The sequence below is a fragment of the Eutrigla gurnardus genome, assembly GCF_963514095.1.
Source record: "Eutrigla gurnardus genome assembly, chromosome: 14".
Lineage (NCBI taxonomy): Eukaryota > Metazoa > Chordata > Actinopteri > Perciformes > Triglidae > Eutrigla > Eutrigla gurnardus.
The window spans coordinates 11971428-11994133 of NC_139937.1; the positions used below are offsets into that span (position 1 = coordinate 11971428).

A 22706-nucleotide genomic window follows, 5' to 3' on the forward strand; every position below is an offset into this window, starting at 1 on the left:
CTTCATCTGTTTTTGGACCCTCTGGAAGTACGTGTGCATATGTCATCTTTCCTCCTGTGAGTGTGTTAGTGTGTCGGTCTCCTGTGGCTGTATTTACCTGTATGGGATCTCATATGAGTACGCAGGTGGCTGGGCTGACTGAAACTCTTCCCGCACTCGTGGCAGAAATACTGTCCCTGCTGCATCAGAGACCTCAGCATCCCTAATAACACAGAGAGACATACAAAATGATCATGATTCATAATCAGATTTACTGCTCACTATAGAGGAAAGTACAATGCTAGATCACACATGAAACGAGTTTGGAATATTAATCATTATCAGTTTTTAATTGCTTGCGGCACTTATTCGATTTTTGCAAAGTATTGTCAAATTTCGTCTTCATCAGGTGTTTCGTGCCGTTAGCATGTTTGATTTTCAAACAATGCCACTCTCACATATGGAATCTTAATTTCACATACCAAAAGACAATTCACCTTTTTAAAAACCTTCAAAGACAAATTAAAGAAAAGGTACATGTTCACATTAAAAGGCCAGTGTGTGCTTTCAATTCCCACGTGAGATTTCCCATGTGGCTTCTTTTTTTTTTTTTTTTCTTAGAAGAGTGGCGGAAAAGGTGGGCATCAGCATGGGTTTATTCCAAGGCAGGAGACATTTACAGATTGAATGACGACGTAAAGGTCAGTAATGAGCAGGAAGTGAGTGGGTGTACGCAGAAGCAGAGCGCCTGGCTGCAGCGGTGGAGAGGTAGGTAGCATCAGTAGTGGACTCGCGCAGGCATCATTAGTATGTCTAATGTGTCATTATGAGCGGCTAGCTCCAGGGGCTGGACTGCAGCTGTCACACAGCATCATCTCAGAGGCTGACAGCCAGACACACACAGTACACACACACACCGCATAAATTACAGGCAATTAAAACGCCCCGGCTGTGATGTGCCCGCTCCGCTGCCTGTGTGTCACATGTCAGGTGTGTGTGTGTGTCTGCATGCGTGTGTGTTTTCATGAGTTGTATATGCATGTGTGTGTGTGTGTGTGTGTGCGCGCGTGAGTTTTGTCCAAGGGACGAAAGTGAGGCATAGGCTGTGGCGCACGCTGGCCACACACACACACACACACACACACACACTGCCACAACGACACTCCCATTACATGCACACGTCAGATTTACATGTTAACGGCCTTAAATGGCAAAAGAAACTTGTTGAATTTTGATGATGTCAAATTTCATAAATCCTGTCATGTGACACGACACGAGCAAATGAGAAATCTGGAATGTTTTCTGTGTCGGTCTGTTAGTGAAGTCGGGGAAAAGATTACATCACAAGTCAACTTTCTTGCCCTGACAGCATTTAGGGAAAACTTTCAAAAGTCTTGAAGGTTGTTTTCCTAGTGGTCATATACAACAACTGAAATGATGCAAACTTAATGTAATCTTGACACTCGATGGGCAAACCTCAAACTTCTTGTTTCAATGCTATAATACCTAACAAAATCCCCCAAAATGCTCCGCCCTTGAATGAGTTCTGGAAGTATAAGAACAAAGAAACCTGTTGTTTAATAGAAATGACACACACACACATAAACACATACACATGCACTCCTGTGACCTCTCCTGCTGACAGGTAACCAGGGTTTTGAGGGGTGCTTTGGGTGAAGGGGATGCCTACTGCACAAACTCCCGGGCAGACGAATCAACCCCCCGAAGCATTAAGGGTGGGCATAAACCAATAGTTGTGTGTTTGTTAATGTGTGTGTGTGTGTGTGTGTGTGTGGAAAGATGGGGGGAAGCAGTTGGAGGAGGACATGGAAGCACAGAAGGTGACAGAGAGTGTCTCTGGCAGCCGGACTGCTGGCCTCTGGATGCTCGACTTCTACTCTGGGCCGCCAGCCCTTCTCACTGATGCACTAATGAAAGACAAGACAGAGCTGAACGGAAAACACAAGCAGACACACACACACACACACACACACACACACACACACTCATGCGCATATTACAGAGAGAAATGGGAGAAAGACTCAGTTGCTCAAAAAAGGTCACTTTATAGCATGTGACTCAAAGGGCTAAGGCGGATCGTGACGATATGCGCCCAGACGGGTGACAGCGATGTCATGCGTCTGCTCTGGGGCTGTTGTCTTTGACCCCTGGCTCCACACAGCCCCACTTGACCTTAGAGACACAACTGAAAATGGGCAAATAATACGCATGTTCAGTAATGACCATTTCCAAAGCAGCTGGTGGGGTAATTATTCTGTCTCATCTCTCTCTTTGCCTCTTATCCCCCCCCCTCTCTCTCTGTTTCGCCTCCCTCCATTCGCATCTGTGCGAGTCTCTCGTCAGGCAGAGCCGTGACCTGAACAGTTTGTGACAGCTTTCTGGGAGAGTGGAGTCGGAGACTAGGCATGCCTCGCAGACCTGAGCGCAGCAAAGGTTATCTCACGTCTCCCACATGAAGTAGAAACTACACACACACACACACTCTTACAGCTAAAAAAACCCCGGCACATATGGACGCACATGCACCGACACACGCTGGCCCAGATACATCATATCACACGTGTGTGTGCCCGTTTAATGGAATCTCCTCTTCATTATTCAAAACCTTGTCAGAATCAAGCAGTATGTGTGTCTGTCAATCACTTTCTGCCAGATGGCGAGTTAGTGTGAGAGAGAGCGAGCCAGCATGCTGTTACAGAGGATAAATACGCACACCTAATTGAATGTGGCGAGTGCGGCTTTATGTGAATGTGTCTTTTTTCTTTTTCCTGGTTCGGCCTGTCAAGTCCGGGGAATTCTATTCATGACGGCTCAAAACAAAATGCTAAGTCACTTAAATAACATTTCTCTTCAACTCCTGACATTTGGCATTTTCTCCAAAGCAAAGATCCTCTGGGCATTTTGGACGTGAGCCTATGATGAGGGAGTTCACAGGACTTTCTCCAAGAGGGCCGAATTATGGTATAACAAAGACTTAAACTAACAAAAAAACGATGTCAATGAGTCAACAAATTAAAACAGAAAACGCTCCCTACCAGTGGGGTCCATCACTGCATTGGCTGCACCCCATCGGTGGTAGAGGGCGGCCAGTTCATTGGGGTTGTAGTTTTTGAGGAAGCCCAGGATGTCTGTAGGCTCTGGTGTCTCTGCGATCGGCTCCTGCTTCACATCTCCTCGAGCCTCTGAAGGCAAAGAAGAAGAAGAGGAGGAGGTGGAGGAGGAGGAGGAATTCAGCAGGGTGCCTCCATGTGCCTGGGAGGCTCTGTAGATGTGTCCCACTGTGGAGCTGTGGGTGATGGTGCTGGGCCTCGTAGCGTTGACCCGGCTCTGGCCTTGGGAGTTGGGAAGCGGCTGATGAGGGGAGCCCCTAGCTCGACTGTACTCTGCTAGGCCGTGTTTGCTGGACAGCATGAAGCCAAGGCCCTCTTGAGGCATCGAGTAGCGGTCAGATATCCGGGATGCAGCAGCGGCAGCAGAGCTGGGGCTCGGGGCTGAGGAGCGGGAGTGGGCACCAGTGCTCTTCTCCAAGGAGCTGGAGGAAGACGATGGGCCTCCCCGAGGGTAGATATCCACTTTGGGTCTGAAGCGAGACTGATGACTCTGGTCCTCCATGTGTCTGACACTGCTGTTGCTACTGCCTGGCCGGCTGGGGACTTTCCCAGCTTGGGTGCCTGAGGTTGACGAGGAGCCCCTGGAGAATGAGGAGGAAGGGGTAGAGGAGGAGGAGGATGACGGCATGGCTGCCTGGCTGGCTGGCCTGCCCTTCTTTAGAACTTCGCTGGAGTAGGTTGGGGGCCGGGTACGCTGGGCGCGCATCAGTGGCGGCAACGGTGGGCATTCCTTCCCCTCCAGGACTGGTGGGGGACCAGTGCGTCTCCTGGAGGATAATAAGTTGTCCCTGGAGCTCTTGGAGCTGTTTTTCAGGGCCCATTTAGGAGCAAGATTGGAGCTGCTGCTGTTGATGCGGTGAGCCACAGTCTGGTGCATCCAGAGCACCTCTGGGTAGCAAGTGGAGTGGGAGCAGAAGGAGCACTTGTGGCTTGGGAGGCTCTTCCTGTCCGGGGTTAGAGAGGCTATGCCCCTGCAGCCCTCGGCCCTCACACATAGATCCACGGGGGCCATGCAGGGTTCGAGGGGGGAAGGTCGAGCTGAGAGGTAAGGAGGAGGCGGCGCAGAGTTGTTCAGCCCCTGAAGAAGAGCTTTCTTCAGCTTGGGATAACCACTTGTGTTGCCTCTGTCCGAGCTGGAGCTCGGGCTTGGAATGGGGCTGGGTCTGTCTCCGGGGGCGGCCGGGTGTTGGACACGGACGTGAGTCAAATAGGCCTGCAGCTCAGTGGTGACAAAGTCACAAAGGCTGCAGATGTAAGGCTTCTCATCTGTAGGGGGAAAAAAAAAACATGAAGGCAAATGCATGTAGTTTATACTCATCTCTACTATCAACTACTGTAAAAGTCAGAGCTCATTCAGATTCATATTCTTCCATCCAGATGTAATTTTGCAGAACAGCCACCAGGCTGCAGTATTGGCCAGTATTCCCACAACTCCTCTTTTCATTTTACACATGAATGTATCCTGAAATAATCGATATACTTCTACTATTACAAGCACAATTAGCTCTAAACAATGAATGATTATATGATAACTTCATTTGATGTCGTTTCAAGGATTTTGATATTTGTTCAATAATACACAGTGACATGTAATACATAGTACTTGGTTGGGCTGCATGATGGTCCACATGCTGTGAAACCATAATTAAACAGCACAATAGAGATGAATCATCACATTTTACAAATTAAACTAATGGGATATTTTAAAGCTTATAAAGTCAGTTTATTCATTGTGATGCACACATTGACTGTATTGTATCAATATTGCTTATTCCCAAAGTGCAGCTCTATAATTTTTCCACAAGATGGCGTTTGTTACATGTCTTTCTTTACAAGCTAATTTTACTGTTGTCACTGGGAAACTTTAGATTTTTCCTCGGTTCAATCTGAGGAACTGAGACAATGAGGATGTAAATAAAAATAGGCATTATGGAAGCAGATGTAGTCGATTTTAAATGTACGCTGATGTGAAACGAGAAAATCCTCCAGTTGGTCTTTCAGTGTTTATGAATATAAAACCATAAAATTAGCCGGCACGCTCTTAAGAGGCCGATGATCCAACAGATCGGATCTTGTAAGTAGCACATTATGGGACTCCCCACTATCCCTCCTCCCTTTTTTACAATAACACCAGTAACCTGCCATCTGTTTTTCATTTGGCTTCCTGTTGGCAACACTGGCCAACACACATAGCTCCGGCTCTGCCAAGGTGAAGCCCCAGGGCGAGGCAGTTTTAGTGGGGAGGCTGGTAAGACTGATGTGACCTGTTTACCAGGCTGCTATTGGTCTTTTAGTAAGTAGATATTGACATATTGATATATAAAAGGATATGCACAGCCCAAAATGTTTTTAGTGCCCATCCAAAGTATCAGTCTAATGCCGAATCAAACTCACAATAATTACCACCATGCAAAATGCTATCAATCTATATCTAATATGGCTGATCATCCTGTTAATATGTGCATGTAAATTGTCATTTGCATTTCCCAAAAAGCCTGGCTGTCACATCAGAGTATTGGAGGCTAAAGAGTGTCCTCTGAGCGTCTCTTTCCCCATTGCCTGCATCCCTCTCCATCGGGAGGTGACTCTATAAATAACAAATCCCTCAGACATCAGGCTGCCTGGCAGGCTCAATGGTAAGAGGAGTGGACGAGTGACAGTGGAAGTGTCACAGGAGGTAACCTTAGAGATTATTAAGAGTCAAAGGGGGGTACGGGGGAGAGAAAGGATGGACAGAAGCTTTCTTTTAGTAGATCTTCAATTCTTTAAAAGATTTGTATGTTGGTTGTGTCACGAATATTAATAGCTTTCATCAAGTATCAGCAAATAAATACATCAACAGATTTAATCGCATTTTACCATGTCTCTGACATTGCATTTTTTGTATCTGACACATTATATACATTTGTGTATCGTGTACATATTGAGTTAAAAATAGATCCTGTATCCCAAATGCAATTCTTGAAACCAGACACCAGGATGTCAGTGGGTTGGGAGTGAATACAGTATGTAACATTTATGTATTTTTATAAAGAAGTTAACCACACCTTTAACTGCCGGAGTACAGGACTGTTGTTCTGTTTTGTAACTGATAATTGTTAGTTCTACAGCAAACAAGACAAAGAAAGCAAAAAACATATCCACACACACAGATAAGGGGGGGTGAGGGGAGTTTCCTGAGACAGGAAGACCTGAAATAGCACACGGCTCGATCAGGCTTAAAGAAATGTTCTGCTATTTTTGAATGTCTCTACTAACGGGGAGGAATGGAAGCAATCACTACAGTTCTTTGCTTTCCGCTGTCCGAGCAAGAACAAAGTGTTTTCAGCGAGTTTGAAAGTTAAAAGACAAATGCCTGAGAGCTCTGACGCGCGACGTACACAAGAGACCTTCCTTTAACATATTTCAGCCATGATTATGGGTGTTTTGCCCTTGCATGGTTAGGTTTTCTTTTTTTTTTCTTTTGCTCTGCAGTGTTTATTGGTTGTGGAGGTGAAAAAAATCATAGGCATTCCAAAAATGCCCATTCCTCTATGGACATGCCACTGAAATGCACACGCTTTCACTTGACGGTTAGCTTTATTGCTCCGCGATACAAAATAATTGCACCGTTGTAAACAGAGTTTTCAGTGGCAGTTAAAGTTTATTGAGCATATTTGATAGTATTTGTGTGTGGCACTATAAAAAGGGGCTGAAGTCAGATGCGATTCTGACATTTGGCCACATGGTGGCTCCAGCTCCCACTCCATAAGCTGAGGAGCAGCACCTACACAAGGCACAGTTCATCAACAGATGTTTACTACAGAGTGACAGAGGCGGAGGCCTCGAGTGGGAGGCTTGAAAAGGGCGACAGTCATTTCTGCCACTAAGAATCCTGCAGAGCACGCTTCTCTTAGTCAACTGGTGTGTGTATCACTCATTTACTTGGACAGTAGTTACATTTTCCTGTTGTTTAATGCTGGAAAGTTGAGTCAGTATCTCACAAATAGAATACTAGTGTGGCACTAGTGGTCATAAGCAATGAACAAGACAGCAATAATGGAATCTTCAGCACAATGACCTCTGATGAACGCATTTATACAAAATATTTAACCGAAAGATTGAAAGTAAATTAAGCTGCAATTCCCTAAAGTCTAATGTTTACCATTAGTTAGTTCCCTTACCTCGTTCATTTAATTAAAGATGATTGTTTCAAATAAAAAATAAAAAAGGTTTTGACCAACCTGAAATCTCTCCAGACTTTGCAGTACCCATTTCTGAGGCCTGGTCTCCAAGGGTGGAGGCGGGTGGGGAGTCTCCATACCCCGGGGTACTGGGCCTGCTAGGGGAGCCCGACTCCGGATCACTGGTGGAGCCCCATCGGTCATCTCTTGCAGTCCTTTCCTTGTCGCCCACAGAAGCCCTTCCCCCATCCTTCCTGTGGACCCGCTGGTGGACAACCATCTGGTGACGACTGCGAAACACCTTCCCGCACTCAAAGCACTCGTTGGACTTGGAGGAAGACGGTCGCCGTCGCTCCTGGCGGGACGAGGGCCGGTACTCGGAGTCGCTGAGGCTCTCTGGCGTCCGGTCCCCTGAAGAAGCGTGGCTCCCCAAACCAGAGCTGCTGCGTCGCCCTGAGCCGCGTTTGACTTGACCTTGCAGGACATAACGGCTGCTCTCCTTCTCGAACACCACGGCAGCTCCGGCGAGGGCCTCCTCCCCCATGCTTCCGACCCCATAGGAGGCCTTGTAACTCGGCTCCACTGGCTCAACAACCCTTCCTTTAGTAGCTAATTGCCACGCCTGGTAGCTGCAAACGGGATCTAGCTCTGGGATTCTTTGACCTGGAACCTTCTTCTCACTCTCCTCCTCTCCATCCAGGGTCTTTTCCCCTACAGGCTGCAGGTTTAAGAAGTCAAGGTAACGTCTCTTAGCGGCGGGTGAATCCTCGTCATCACTGAGTCTGAATGGGCTCGGGGACTTCCTGCCATAGCTGAGACTATGGATTTTATCGTGGGCCCTCAGGCTCTCTTTGTTGTGGAACAGGTTCCCACATTTGGAACACATTTGATAGGTGGACGCGACAGAGCCAGTGGTGATTTCAGGATCCTGAGCCACGTCGTTGATGGTGGCCGGTTGCTCGGCGGATTCCGGTTTTGACCGCGACCTGGATTTGGTGTTGTGTGTTTTCATGTGCGATTTGAGAAACCAAGCCTCGCGGAACCGCCTTCCGCATATGCGGCAGCAGTGGTCCAGGATCCCTGCATGTTTCTTCATGTGTGACTTGAGGAACCAGGCCTGGGTAAAGACCTGGCCACAGGTTTCACAGGGGAAGGTCCCATCACTCTGGGGTTGGGCAACCTCTTGTTCGGGCATGACCTCTTCCTTAACAGTGGCCTCCTCCTCTGCGTCTGCCGTTATGTGGACCTTTTCAATATGGCTGAGGAGTTGGTCTTCTCGATGGGCCTCGTACCCGCACAGACGGCAGCAGAAAGGCTTCTGGTCCGTCCCGGGCTTCTCCCTTTTCACGCTCCTCCCAGGCACTTTCCTTCGACTCTCCTCGCCGCTATCCCCGCCAATCATCCGGTTACAGGCCGAGCTGCTCTTAGTAGGACTAGTGCCTCCGTCGAGACCCTCTGAAACACTCATCTCCTCCTCCTCGGCCCCGCCCTCCTCATCCTCATTGGCGTGGTGGCTGGAGAGCGTGCCCAGTTTGTGGCTGCGGATGTGAACTTTGAGGTTGCCCTTCTGAGAGGCCCTGTGGTCACAGTATGGGCACTTGTAAGGACGCACACCAGTGTGCCGCCTCATATGCTGCGACAAAGAGCTGAGGAATGGGAAGCTGCGTCCGCAGATGTTGCAGTCGTAAGCCCCAGGGATTTTGTCGTCCCCACCATCCACCTCATTTCCAGGGTCTCCGACCAACTTCCCCTTCCTCCCCGCCTGGGTCTCCATCGCCTCCACGCTGTCTCTGCGATTCATTCTCCACACAAAACTACTCGGTCTTCCTGGCCTTTCACAAGCTCAATAAAACCTGAAACTACTGCTATCTGCAGTCGCACATCTGGGGATGTCTGGTGTGCCTTTGTTGGTCAGTTAAAATGCTATCTGCCTTCAGTCATCCAGAGACCAAGCTGCTTACACAGCAGCTCATTTAGCACTCTCCGGTTACTGGATGCAACACCACCTATCCATCTTCATCCAGCACTGTCAAGGAATCTGTGGCTCAGACTATCTGTGTGCCACCGGCAACGTAGAAGCCAGTGTTTGTTGTTTCTATCATTTATTCACGTGGTGAAATGTAAACTCTCTTTCAGGCTAAATAGTTCTCAGCATATGAATCAGAAGTGAGCTTTAAGAGAAGGTTTTCACTCAATTCCAGCTCGCCGTTGTGTCAGCTGACAGATGTTTGGAGGGTCGCCGTCCCAACACGCTTCTGTTCTTCATTTTATTGTCGCCAAGCTCTTCAGCACAGGAGCAGCTTCCGGGGTCATGTGACAGTGAGCTCTTTATAGCCGGGCCTGCACGCAGTCCATATCATTCACCTGAGGAAGACACACCAAAGAAAGAGACAGAACATGTAAGCAAGGCGAAATAATTCCAGTTTCCAGACACATTCAGTTACCGTTTTCATACGAGTGTGAGTTACCTACAGTATGTAGGTGGACTGTATGTGGTATAAGGGAGATCTGCATACCTAACAGGCAACACAAATACAATACAGTCCATGACAGAAATAGGTAAACCAATTCTAACTTATATGGAATTGACCTAATAAATATTTCAACAAGAATAAACGTGAGTGTAGAAGGGGTATTGTCATAGCATAAAGTCCACTCTCTGTATCCGTGGCTGACATTGTGCACCACCACTATGCACGCGCATGTGTGTGTGTCGTGGTTGTGCATGAGTCGTGCAGGGCTCTGGGGCTCTGACGCCACACTGGCTGAATCGACACTTTACACAATCAGGGTGCGGGTGGGGGTTTGGGGGGGTTGGGGGGGTCGAGGGCTGTGTTCAAACCAGCAAGATCAGCAGTGCCACCATATTCCCTCCCCATAGTGGCCTCATGCAACCGCCTCAACTGACACTATCACATGACAGGGATCTTAAGTACACAACAGGAAGTGGCTCTTCAGACAGTTTGCTTTGCTCTATTTCTCAAACTGGAGTTGAATGGGGTTGGAGAGGGAGTCAGAGAGAGAGAGAGGGCGATAAGAGAAGAACGTAAACAGTGTTGACTAATTTCATAGTTCATAAATTTCCTTCAGTGGGTGGAATCATTTGCATATTTTCATCAACAGATTATGTGTTAGTTGCTATTATTCCACATTACAGAGTCCCAATCTCCTCACAAAGAGTCGCTCAAGGTCAATCCCATCTTAATCCTCCTTCTCCCTTTGCTCAGTTCATTGATAGTGTCATTATAAAGGACCCCTTTATGTCACAGCACCGTTGATTACACCGACACATTTTTCACCGGCGTATTCATTTCAGCAGATGCTATAGAGCCGGCAAAGTGTGGACTACATGAAATGTGACTGACAGCGTTATTACAGGCTATTATATAAAGTGCCAGGGCCCATAAGCTGAGTTACTGCCAGGCTCTAATTATGAGTGGATAATTGATCATAATCATAAGAGGATAAGGTTGTGGAGGAGGGAAGTTAGCACAAGAACAATCATATGTCTTAAACTCTTCGCACTCAAAATGAGTACCCTGCGCCGGAGCCACCTATCTATCTAGAATGATTTATGCTATTCAAATCTGCGGGCTCTCAATGGTTCCCCATGCTTCCTCCTTGAGTGCTGAGTGAGCTAAGTCTGCCAGCAAGTACTTTACCGTTCCAGCAGGAAGCTCAGCTGTGGCCCGAAAATGTATTTTCAGATCCAGACTTCTCTTTGTCTAAATATAACATACGAGACATTATCAATGATGATCTAAATTTCGGCTTGCATTTGAAAAACTCAGTAACTGGTCCAGGCTGAACAACTTGTCATAAACTCATCTACATACATGCATGTCCCCCAGAGGATGAATCCTGATGACATATACGATCCCCTGACCTTTTGTCTAGTGTCACCAGCAGGTCAAAGTTTTTACTTTGGTGAACTCCCAGGAACTGTTTGGATGGATTGGTGTGAAATTAGTTTGAGACTTTATTTCGACCTTCAGGGTGAATAGAATCACCTTAGTGATCTCCTGAGCATTCATCTAAAACTTCATCGGGTCCAACTTTTCAGTTCGTCCAATACTTTGGTTTATAACAAAATACCTTCAAGACTAATGACATTCCCCTGCACTTTATGTTTGGTGCTAATTAACAAATGCTAATAAGCTAACATGCTATGCTAAAGGGCGTGTTTAGAGATAGTCCTCTTTAAACAACCCAATATTATAATTATCGTAATTATATATTATTATAATTATTATGTGAAAACATTGCCTTTGATGTTCACAAAGCACAGGTTAAGGCAACAGCAAGGAAAATATTTAAACTTGACAAGTCACTTGAACGATACATCTTAAGGGAATTGCATCCAGCACATTACATGATTGATGGACATAAATCAGCAAAATAAGGAACACAAATCCATCCAACCCCGTATATCCACCCGCTTTAGTTTTTCCCTCCATCTGTTCCGTTCTCTTCCTCCACACCTTAATGTCACTCATCACTTACTTAGGAGTCCCTCTCAGTTCTGGTGCCAAAAACAGGCAATAATAATCGCATTTCCTGTTGATTGGGGGTCAGGAGGGGCAGGGGGATTGAGACAATTCAACAGTAAGCCCGTCATCCACCAGACAGTCGCATGTGCAAATTGAAATGTAATGAGATTAGCCCCCCAGAAGGGAAACAATGCAGGATCCTCGCCATACAGGCAAAGGAGGGTGGGTGGGGGGGTTGAATGACAAATTGGCTTAAGGAGGGAGAAACTGTCCAGGAGAGACGGACGAGATTAGCAATCATCGAAGTCATCAAAAAAGAGAAGAGGGGCATCGAAGCTCTAGATAAAGTGTCTTTCTGAACAGTCTACTTGGTAAATCTCGACCATCATTGACATCCGCCAGTTAATTAACCAGAGATCGTGAGTCGCTGTAATTGGTGTTTTATTTCTTCGGTACGGGTTTCTTTTTTTCCTGCAGGGAAATGGTCACTGTTAGATATTAAGGCTGGTCCAACCCTCTCTGGGAACCTCATTGGTCTAATATCAGACATGGACACTTAAGCTGCCCTACCATGAGTCACTGGGAGCAAGCAGAGGGCTACACACTCAGCTGATAATGACTGCTGTGTCAAACAAAAACTGTTCTTTCCCCCCCCCCCTCCTTCCTCCTTCATGCTCAACCTCTGCTGTTCTGCTTTCTGGCGGCCGATGTACGACCAGAGGAGGAAATCCACTCTTATTTTCCCATCCATATGTAACCTTTTCAGAGCAGCCTGGCTATTTCTGTTCCCCGAGACTCCCGAGGTTCACATCTGGAGCGAGTCTTGAAACAAACAGGATCACGCTGTGCAAGCCAGCGGAGAAACCAGCCTCGCAACTGTGAGGTTTTCTGTTTCGGACGTGTTTTCACACATCAGTACTGTTACAACGGCAGAATTTGAACTTTAGTTTAATATCAATACTACAGTAACACTGAAACACACTAAAACATTATGATCAATGCCCGCTATACAGATTATTTGGATGTTTTGAGAGGTCGTTATGACATTCTACGTGAGACAACTCCACACCTGTCGACAAGTTTAGGAGGAAACGTGTCCAGTTTGAAACTGTCTGGTCTGTTTGACTTCTTCTGTGCCAGTCATCTGCTAAATTTGCTCCCTGATGTGCCCGTAAATCCAGCTTGCATAACACGTTTGGTACACTGCAATAAAAATAAGTATGCAAATTTGGTCACAAAACAGAACTAGCGTAGTCTATAATATTTCAAGAGCATTTAAACAAAGAGTCATACGAAGATTCAACAAAGAGTACGGAGCCAAATTCTTTTCTCTTTTTTTTTTTTGCTCCTCTGTGATAGAAAACACTGTCATCCGGCCAGGAAGCCCCTTCATCATAGCAATCATCTCGGAGGCAGCCGCGGCACAAATCTCCTGCAGCCAAGGGTGCGGAGATTGGCTTTCGTAACACACCGATTCACTCACGCTGTCACCTTATCACCGCTAACGACCGCGGGTCGTTCTCGTGCGGGACATCCTTCAGCCGCGATGGGCTCTGCTTTCCTCCCACACGATCGGCACAGAGGTTAAGAAAAAACGACACAGCGGGGAAAAATAAAGAGTGGACCTCTTGTTTGAATGCGCGCACACACACACACACACACACACACACACACACACACACACACACACACACACATGCGAGGGGAACTGAGGAATCAAGGAGCCAAACAGAGGGGGCTTTTAATGTTCACACACATCTTTTGAAAGTCTATATGTGCACACTGTGGGGCTTTTAACACTGTTTCATACAGGCCGCATTGAGAGCTTAACGGCCCATACAGAGCGCTGCTCACACACACACACACACAGTCGCATACACTGCTTCACAGAGCATAACGTACAGAGAGCACTTTACAAAAAACCTTGCTATCCTCTGTTCAGCTGCTCATAAAGTGGAGACATTCAGTGCTCAGACTGGGACAGAGGGGATGGTATGGAGTCTTAAACACACACACACACACACACACATACACACACACGCACACACGCCACACAGTGCAGAGCCAGTGTATTTTCAGACCAATCAATAATCCATTATGAACAGACTGCTCTTCACCTCACACCCGGCTTTAAACCGGCAGACAAAGAGGTCTGTTGCAAGCTCCTCGGTGGAGAGAGAGAGGAGCAGAGCACAGCTGGATGCACACACACACACACACACACACGCACGCAGGAGCTGTAGGACATTTTTAGGGTGACAAACATGTCATCTGTGGAGCACAAAAGAAGCTTTTCTGCAAACTTTGAGGTTGACAGACAACGTTCGGCTTGAACTGCTGTTAAGTTCTGTCAGTTCAGTTAAATCCCAGTTGGAGGTGTTATCATCTAGTTATCATCTTTTTTTCACTGTAGAGGTTCAAGAAAATTATAAACAACACTGCAAAAAAACTAGTAGTTTTGAAAACCACTGTAGATCTATGAAGGTAAATGGCTTACTGTAAGGTATTTTCAATGTGTTCATTCCAGGCTTCCTCTACTGCTCACAAACACAGACATGCATTTGCGTGTGCATGTAAGCTAAATGGGACAATCCTTTAGAGGCAAAATGCAGATGGATGTGCTGCAGCTGACTGACTCTAGATTGCGTCTGGGCTGGCAGCTCATTACAGTCAGTTTGACTCAAGTTTGGCTTATTTCTTTTCACCCTATTGTGACTCACTTTTAACTCCAGTTCTGGCTCTGGTATGACTGATTTTGGTCTCGTTTGGCTTGTTGGCGCTCATTTGATTTCTTTTTGTTTGACTGGGTAGAGAAATTGAAGTCGACACAAGGTAAACACATCACGATCATTTTGCAACAGAAAATGTGGCAGTTTGACTGAGGTTTGGTAGTTTGGCTCTAGTTTGACTCATCTGACTCCTCACTAGGTTGACTCATAATTAACTCCAGGAGCAGATTCAGTTTGTGCTACGACCAGTTTGGATGCAGATTGGGCTGAGTGAGTTGTATAGTTTTGGTCTAGTTTCACTCTAGTCTGTGTCTGTCAGAGCAGGTCATGCTCATAAGCAGGAAGAGCAGTTGGGGGTTTTTGGGGGGCATTGTTGGGCTCCAATTCCCATCCGATCACTAGTTCCATCCCTAACCCCCCCTATTCCTTAAACCCAGCCAGAACAATAGAGGGGGTCCACGCTGTCTGTCCCTTCTCAAACCCCGCCTCTGATAAATAGGCTGACAAGGGATCCAGCCTGCCTGCTCTATTTGCGTGAGAAGGGTCTTTGGATAGAAAAGAGTCCACTGGGTCTCTGTGTGTGAAGGAAGTGGCAGGTGTTTGGGTCAATACTGTCATGTTACATTTTGGTGACCGATCCATGCTAGTGGGATTACTGGATGGGTCGGGAGGAGAAGGGGGCGGTTCTCAGCCGTATAGTACACTACGTAGTACAATACACCCCAACAAAACATTTGAATGGAAACTGATTTTTTTTTTCATTGCGATCAGTGTGCACCTGTAAGTTTTACTTTCTAGCTAGTATGACTACTCTGCTATTGTGTATTAAATACACATTCTTGACATCTTATCTCAGAGGTTTGAGTAATAAAGAAAAATACCCTATCACCATTTCCAGAACTATAATTGTGAATTTATCTGTTGGCAACAAGTTTCGAAAAAAGTATACAGTATTTACTACTTTAAATAACAAGTAACTAATCAACATGGAGAGATACCTGCTGCTATCATCTAGATCTGTTAAAGGGAACTGTCTACTCTCATGGGCCCGACCATCTTCAGCTTACTCCTGGGATATGGTGTGTGTGTGTGTGTGTGTGTGTGTGTGTGTGTGTGTGTGTGTGTGTGTGTGTGTGTGTGTGTGTGTGTGTGTGTGTGTGTGTGTGAGCATGCCTCCCTCCCTCCCCCCTCCTTCTCAAACTCTGCCTGTTTTTCTCACACCGCTCGTTAACCCCTCGGTGCTCCTGCCCATAGAGCCCCCACCTTCCTCCTCCTGCACCACAGCAGCCTCCTCACACACACACACACACACCGACTCTCACACACACACACACACACACACACACACACACACACACACACACACACACACACACACACACACACACACACCGACTCACATACACACACACACACACACACACACACACATAAATACACACATTGAGATCTGCTTTCACTGTGCAATGCACACTAAACTATCATTACATGATCTAAAGCACCTTGGAGTTCACAGACAATAGATGTAAGCATAAACGCTGGTTTTAATCCTTCATCTTCAAACACTCAAACACATATTTAAACCTGGACCTTAATTGAACCCACCCATCTTTTAAACCTAAACTCCTAGAGTTGAGATGTAAGGATGATCAAACATGTTTGGTAACGGGAGCTCGTTTCGCTTACAAGGATCGACGTTTAAGAACACTGAACAAGTCATTTAGGGGCCGTCCACATGGAAATGTTTTCTGTGTGTAAACGCAAAGTCTTGCGCATATGATGATGTCATCGCCCCCTGACTTCTTCCTCCACGATGTCTCATAATGACAACAATGGCGGCCTGCATGCTTGTGATTGTACTGCAGCAGATATTCTGGTCTTTTGTATGACGCTGTATTAGTAGATTATTGTTTTTTTACGATGCTAACAAACAACCAGCATTTATGCTAGCTAACTTCCCATGAATGTACGCATTTATTTTTCTAATTAATCCATCACAACGTGTGACAACACCTCGTTAAGGTCCTTAGGATGACAGCTGTTGATGGTTATTGTTGGTTTTATTTATATGGACCAAATTATAATTTTATGTGTGTTTGTTCTCGGTGGTCGGGTGGATAGTAGGCGTAGCTTTCTAGTCGAGCAACGTGTTTACTTCTCCAGGCTCCATCTTTTTTTCTCAGTTTTTGGTGTATTTTTTTAGCAGAAACAGCGCCACATATAGGCCTGGAATATGTACTACAGGGTGCTGAGTAGTTTACAGTGGATTCATGTGGATGCAGATTTTAGAAAGTTACAAGAATGCTTGATCAAAGATAGGAGGCTGGATCACAGACTGAATGTAAGAAATGGACGTTGTCACCGTGAGGTCATCCATTGGTTGGATGACTACAGTCTTGAAACCAGGATTTCGTCATTTTGGCCATCATTATCTAGTTTTTTTGGTTGTCGCCATCTTGTTTTTTTTTTCTGTAACTAAAAAGTGACACAGAGGGGGGAGCTATGTAAAACTGGTCACTGATAGGACATCTTTTAGCAATCAGAGAAGGCGCCCCCTGCTGGGCTAGCCATTAGAAAGAATGACTTCACTTTTCAGATCCGGAGGCTGCCGCCCGGTTAACATCCAAGCAAATGGCTGCAAAACCAGTTGCCTCCTACGCATTCCCTCACATTGACATCCAAGTCATGGAGAGGCAGTATGGGCCCGAGAAACACGGAGCAAAAACATGCAGAGGTGAAAGGATGGCTTACTTGTTGTAGAAAGCAAAAAGCAAAAGAAAGAAAGCCAAAAAAGTCCTCTCTCTCTCTTTTCACTCCATGCCCAACTCCAAACTCTCCCTGTCTTCTCCCTCCTCTTCCTCTGCGCTCCTCCGTCCGTCTGCAGCCCCCTGACAACCTCTGCAACTGAACCTGAATCAGTCTCTCTGAAGTGTAATTAGACCGCTGACCTCAAAGCTGGCCACCAGTCTTTCAGACTGTCACACTTTCTGATATAACCGTTTTATTTTGCTGCGGCAAGATGCCCCCGGTGGTTAGTGAGTTTACACACACACACACACACACACACACACACACACACACACACACACACACACACACACACACACACATATACACACACACACACACACCATTTCAGCCAATTTTAAACCTTAAAGGGCATCACTTCACGAGAGACCCAAGAACACTGAGACCAAAATTACCTACAAACACATTTTAAAAAACCTGAAATCCCCCTTCAGAGCTTCAGAGTTCCTCTAGCATGATCACAAATGCTATGCAACATATTCTACACGTGTTAGCACCGCGCTGCCAGGAAAGGACGTTTTGGTGTCTTTCATTTTGTTACTTAATATCTAAATTGACCATCAGTGTGTGCGTTTGGTAACAAAAGTCCATGATGAGGTGTTACATTAGTTTCATTGCACTTCTGTTTTCCTTTCTTTGACTGTATGACTGTATGAAAATGCAGAATTGTCTACTCATTTACATGGTTACGTGTTTCTGTTACTTGCAGTGTTCCTTATTTTAAAACTCGTCTTTACCTTGAGGCAGAAATTTGAAAAACACATCCAGTAAGAGTCGTCAACAGGAGATATGAGAAAATAACAGGGAAACATATCTGCCTTTGACTCTTCCTTGCCGCCTGCACACACACACACACACACACACACACACACACACACACACACACACACACACACACACAGGATGGGAGGGTTTCCACAGAAATCTCCTGATGGCTCTACTACAGAGAGAATGTGTGGGATCCAACAGGCAGTTGTTGCGATGTGGTTCACACATTGCTCTTAAGTACAAACACACATACACCAAAAAAGAAATCCAAACAAACACATACACATTATAGAGGAGCATAAATCCAAGTAACCCATGGGTAAAATCTCCTTTGGGTCAAATCCAATTGAATCCCCTGGAAAAAAGTGTTATTGAGCACTAGATTGAGTATTGAACCTCCTCTGTGTATGCATATGTGTAAGTGTGTGTGTGTGTGTGTGTGTGTGTGTGTGTGTGTGTGTGTGTGTGTGTGGTATGATGGAAAATAAAAAGTGATTCACTATAAATTACCTTTTGGCTACCATGTATAGACTCCTAAAATTGTTTTCGGACATTCATGGAAACAGGAACATTATTAAACCATAGCAACTAAAGAGTTACTGTTGGGCTCCAAACCTAACTGAGCTGAATCACCGCTGATACACTATTAAGTCTTAATAATAACTACACTATTAATCACTATACATTAATATCACAATGTCAAAATACCAGATTATTTCTTCCTATATTGATGGTATAAATACATTACAGACAAAACTAGTAGAATGACTCGCCTTTTGTTGTTCATTGTTCATTGTTCATCATTACAGACCCTATAAGCCACAGAGGTGAGAGGAAGGTAACAGGGAGAACTGGAGTTTATGAGTGCTGAGTTCAGTCACATTACGCTAGCTCTTACCCGCTTCCAGATTTTATGCTAAGCTAGCAGGCTGCTAGCAGCTTGATATTTGAATAATGAACTCTTCAATTGAAAGAAATAAACAACATTGTTTTACCATCCACTGTAATAAGGCGCCTTTGAATCCACAATGATGTCCTACAGCCGTACTCCGAGTCCCCGTGGGATTATTATAGGAATATGTAAGTGATGCAACTGGAAATAAGAAGAAATACCACAAAGTTCAAGTTCACCACAAAATCATTATTGAACATCAGAAGTCTCTAAAGGAATATTCCAGGAGCGCTTTTGTTTGTGTGTGTGTTTGTGCAAAAACATCTGCCCAGGATTTCATAACTAGAAATAATTAAAAGGAAAAAAAAAGTAAGCACCACACAGGAACTGGGCCTGCTAGATGAGAATAACAAACGTTGTTAGTCTTTTAGACAGGACGCAGAGTTTTTCTAGAGAGCGCGCCGAAGCTACATGACACATTTCTTTCATATGCAGGCTGACAGGCATTACCGAGAGAGAGAGAGAGAGAGAGAGAGAGAGAGAGCTTATGTGGCTATGAGGTTGTGATGGATGGCTGTATAAAAAGAGCTGGAGATCCCATCTGGGTCACGTCTTATCAGGCTGCCTGATTCACATTGATGAAATCATGCCGGCTTGTTAACCCACCCAGTGGAAAAACTCTAAACTAATACTGAGGAAAACAAGGCAGCATCTGAAGAGAGAGGGAGGGGGGGAGAGAGAGAGAGAGAGAGAGAGAGAGAGAGAGAGAGACGCATGTCAAGGAGAGTAGAAAAGGCAGAGCAAATAATGAGAGGGAGGGCAGCGGGGGGAAGATAAGTGGTAAATAGTGATGTAAAGTCACGGCAGGAGATAGATTGGGATAATAAGAGCTGACTGAGAGGGAGATGTGAGAGATCGAGGCAGACCGAGAGCAAGAGAGAGAGAGAAAAGCAGGCCGTGGGCTGCACGCTGCAGGAAATGTCCATCACACGGGAGTACTCGGACTCCTTTTTGAGGGACTATTGATTGCCACTGTCTGATGAGAAGATGGGCACGGGATGACAAATGTGTCTTTCTGGTTATTAGCTCAGCCTGGTGTTTTCTCACTCAGAGTTTCTTTAGGGAAGCGTGATTGAATCACTCAGTAGCAGACTACACAACTTGTTATGACAGATATTCTTTGCAGTGTAACCACAGCACAGGAAGTTGGCCAGGATCCACTTTCTCAACATTCATCCAATAGTCCTACAGAGACAATCTGCTCATATAGTTACACTCTAACCCCCACCCCCGACCCCCCCAAAATAGCCCACGCCGTACCGTGAAACAGTATGCACGCTGTGTGTGTGTGTGTGTGTGTGTGTGTGTGTGTGTGTGTGTTCATCAGGTTTGTGTGTAGGTGTGTTTGTGCAGCGGTGGGTGGCTGTGTGTGGGAACCGGTGAGTTCTCAAGAAGATTTGACAGACTTTTTCCTCTGTTTTTACAGATGTTTCGTTTTTTAAGAAACATTACAAATCAAAGAGATCTCACACTAACAACCTCGGCCGTTCCGTTCTCCGTGCCCAAGTAGCAGTAAAAGAAAATCACCCTCATGCCTCCAGAGGGTTTGCCTGGAAATGCCAATATCATGAAAGCAGCTACTAGAAATGGCATCGGCTGCGGTGTGAAAATGTTTCCTCGCAAAACACCAAAAAAAAGAGTTAAAAATAGGGAAAATTGTAATCGTGTAATATCGGTATTCTAATAGCAAATAAAGGGAGGAAAAAGACAATGTGAAGCTGAATCTGTTTCACTTTCCCTTCCGATGCAGGTGGGGTTAAGGAAACCAGATCACGGCATCTTGTCAGTAAACAAGCAGCATTCCTCAACCGCGCCTGTTTGCAATAAACTCGCCAGCACAACCCAATCTGCACCAGTTACTGTGTTTAGACAGTAGTGGGTTTACCAGATCGACATCTGGAAGCGTGCAGCAACTACGCTGGCATGAATGTCAGGCTGACAACCTGCCTGGTAATGGGCCACATAATGTCAGTGGGATATTAATGGCAACAAATTGCTGTCAAGTGAAAGCTGTGCTTGGAAAGTTAATTTTTCCAAGTTGTTTTTTTTTTAATGAAGGAAACTGTCCGGTTCGGTCAGGGTTTGAAAAACACTACAGTAACGTACATTTATGATAGTTCTTATTCATTCTTATCCATGTTCGTTACTATTATACAGCACTGATCAATTATTAAAGGTCATTCTGGGACTGACCTGGATTTTGAGGACAAACTGTAGCGTACAAGGCTGTTTGGCAGCCGTGTCCCCATTCAGCACAGAGATATCACCTGGCAGGAGGTGCATGCCTGGATTTGAATACAGTTTGTATCTATACGACACAAAGATGTCCTCCCGGGACATAGTGTCGTGTTATGTTTATGATCATAAATCAGCTATCCTAACCCCGTAACCCTAAAAGACATGTATTGGGCTTTCACTAAAGTAGCAACAGTTGTCACAGTATCAGCAGAAATACAAGCAATACCATATATAAGAGGCTTTTTTCAAAAAATGTGCAAAAGCGTCACAGTATATCAGCTCCGCTCTGCAGCACTCCACTTAATGCCGAACCACTAATTCAGAGGAGCAACTGAGGGTAACGCAGGAGAAAGCAAATGTTGCATTAAGCAGTGGTGTTTGCGCAGCTCCCCCCCCCCCCCGGAGAGATCCGACGCTTCCAACGGGAGTTACCTGCATCAGCCAAGCAGCAAAACAGCCATTAAGCCAGCCAACCAGCCCGTCGGCCTCTCCTCAAAAAACGACAGGCCTGTTACACAAGAAGTAAGCGACAGAGGATTACGCACGCTGTCAGTCTCTCCACATCGCACCAGTGGACCGGCTTTACACAACACGCTGTGTCAGGGCCGGGACTCAAAGATTTGCAGGATGGGTTACTAAAAATGGAGACAACTCACTCCTCGAGACACACACACACACACACACACACACACAAAGGGAGTGCTCTGGTTAACTTGCATGCATTTGTATGGACCTAAGATAAGCAAATCGCAGGGTGTGCTGACAGAGACGTTGACAGTAATTGATATTGTGGTGACAAGAAATATGCTTTGAGACGTACAGTTAGTGCATATGAAAGGAGCAGAAGAGGCTCCGCTGTAAACACTAAATCAAGGAGCAATTATGAGCTGAACTTATGTCGTTCTGTATACACGGGAGATTGATTGTCACAAGATGACAGTTATCCTTTAATGCAGGTCAGGCTGTAATATATCTGATATTGTTGGTACGATGCAGCTCGATTAATTACTAATTATTGTTAAAAAAACACACACTTGTTGAACTGATTCTAATGAGATATTGAATTTAAATGCTTATTGTGTATAAAATGGTTTTTAAATACTGAAATTTGACAAAAGATTCTCTGCTGCGTCCTCAAAGCGGCCCTCAAAAACTCCCTATGCGTACAAGTATAGCACACAAACCTCTAGCTCTGATCTATCTGGGACAATGATGCCTGTGGAGCCGGCTGTCCAGGTATTTAAATCGAAGCTTGTGGGACTCCAGACTCAAACCTAGCTTTTAAAATCAATATTGATTTGCGAGAAGTCACATCAGAATATGTGCAACAAACTCCTGCAACCTTAAATTAAGATGGCTCCCAATTTGGTTTAGTGCAAACATTAACTGCCTTAAAAATGCAGATATGTTGTTTTTTTTTCACGTTCCCATAGTCAGCACTTTTTCCC

At 45.5% G+C, this 22706-nt stretch overlaps 1 protein-coding gene across 3 annotated transcripts in view; it reads right to left on the bottom strand.

Moving 5' to 3' along the window:
* LOC311024540 (zinc finger protein 516-like) overlaps positions 1-22706 on the bottom strand; it is a 43280-nt gene that overhangs the window by 8135 nt on the left and 12439 nt on the right. For all 3 annotated transcript variants that reach the window (XM_084026980.1, XM_084026981.1, XM_084026982.1), the window contains exons 2-4: positions 7334-9637; positions 3036-4376; positions 98-202 (exon numbers count right to left, since the gene is read on the bottom strand). In XM_084026980.1, coding sequence (XP_083883106.1) covers positions 98-202; positions 3036-4376; positions 7334-9074 — 3187 coding nt within the window. In that variant the 5' untranslated portion in view covers positions 9075-9637. The remainder of the gene's footprint in view (positions 1-97; positions 203-3035; positions 4377-7333; positions 9638-22706) is intronic.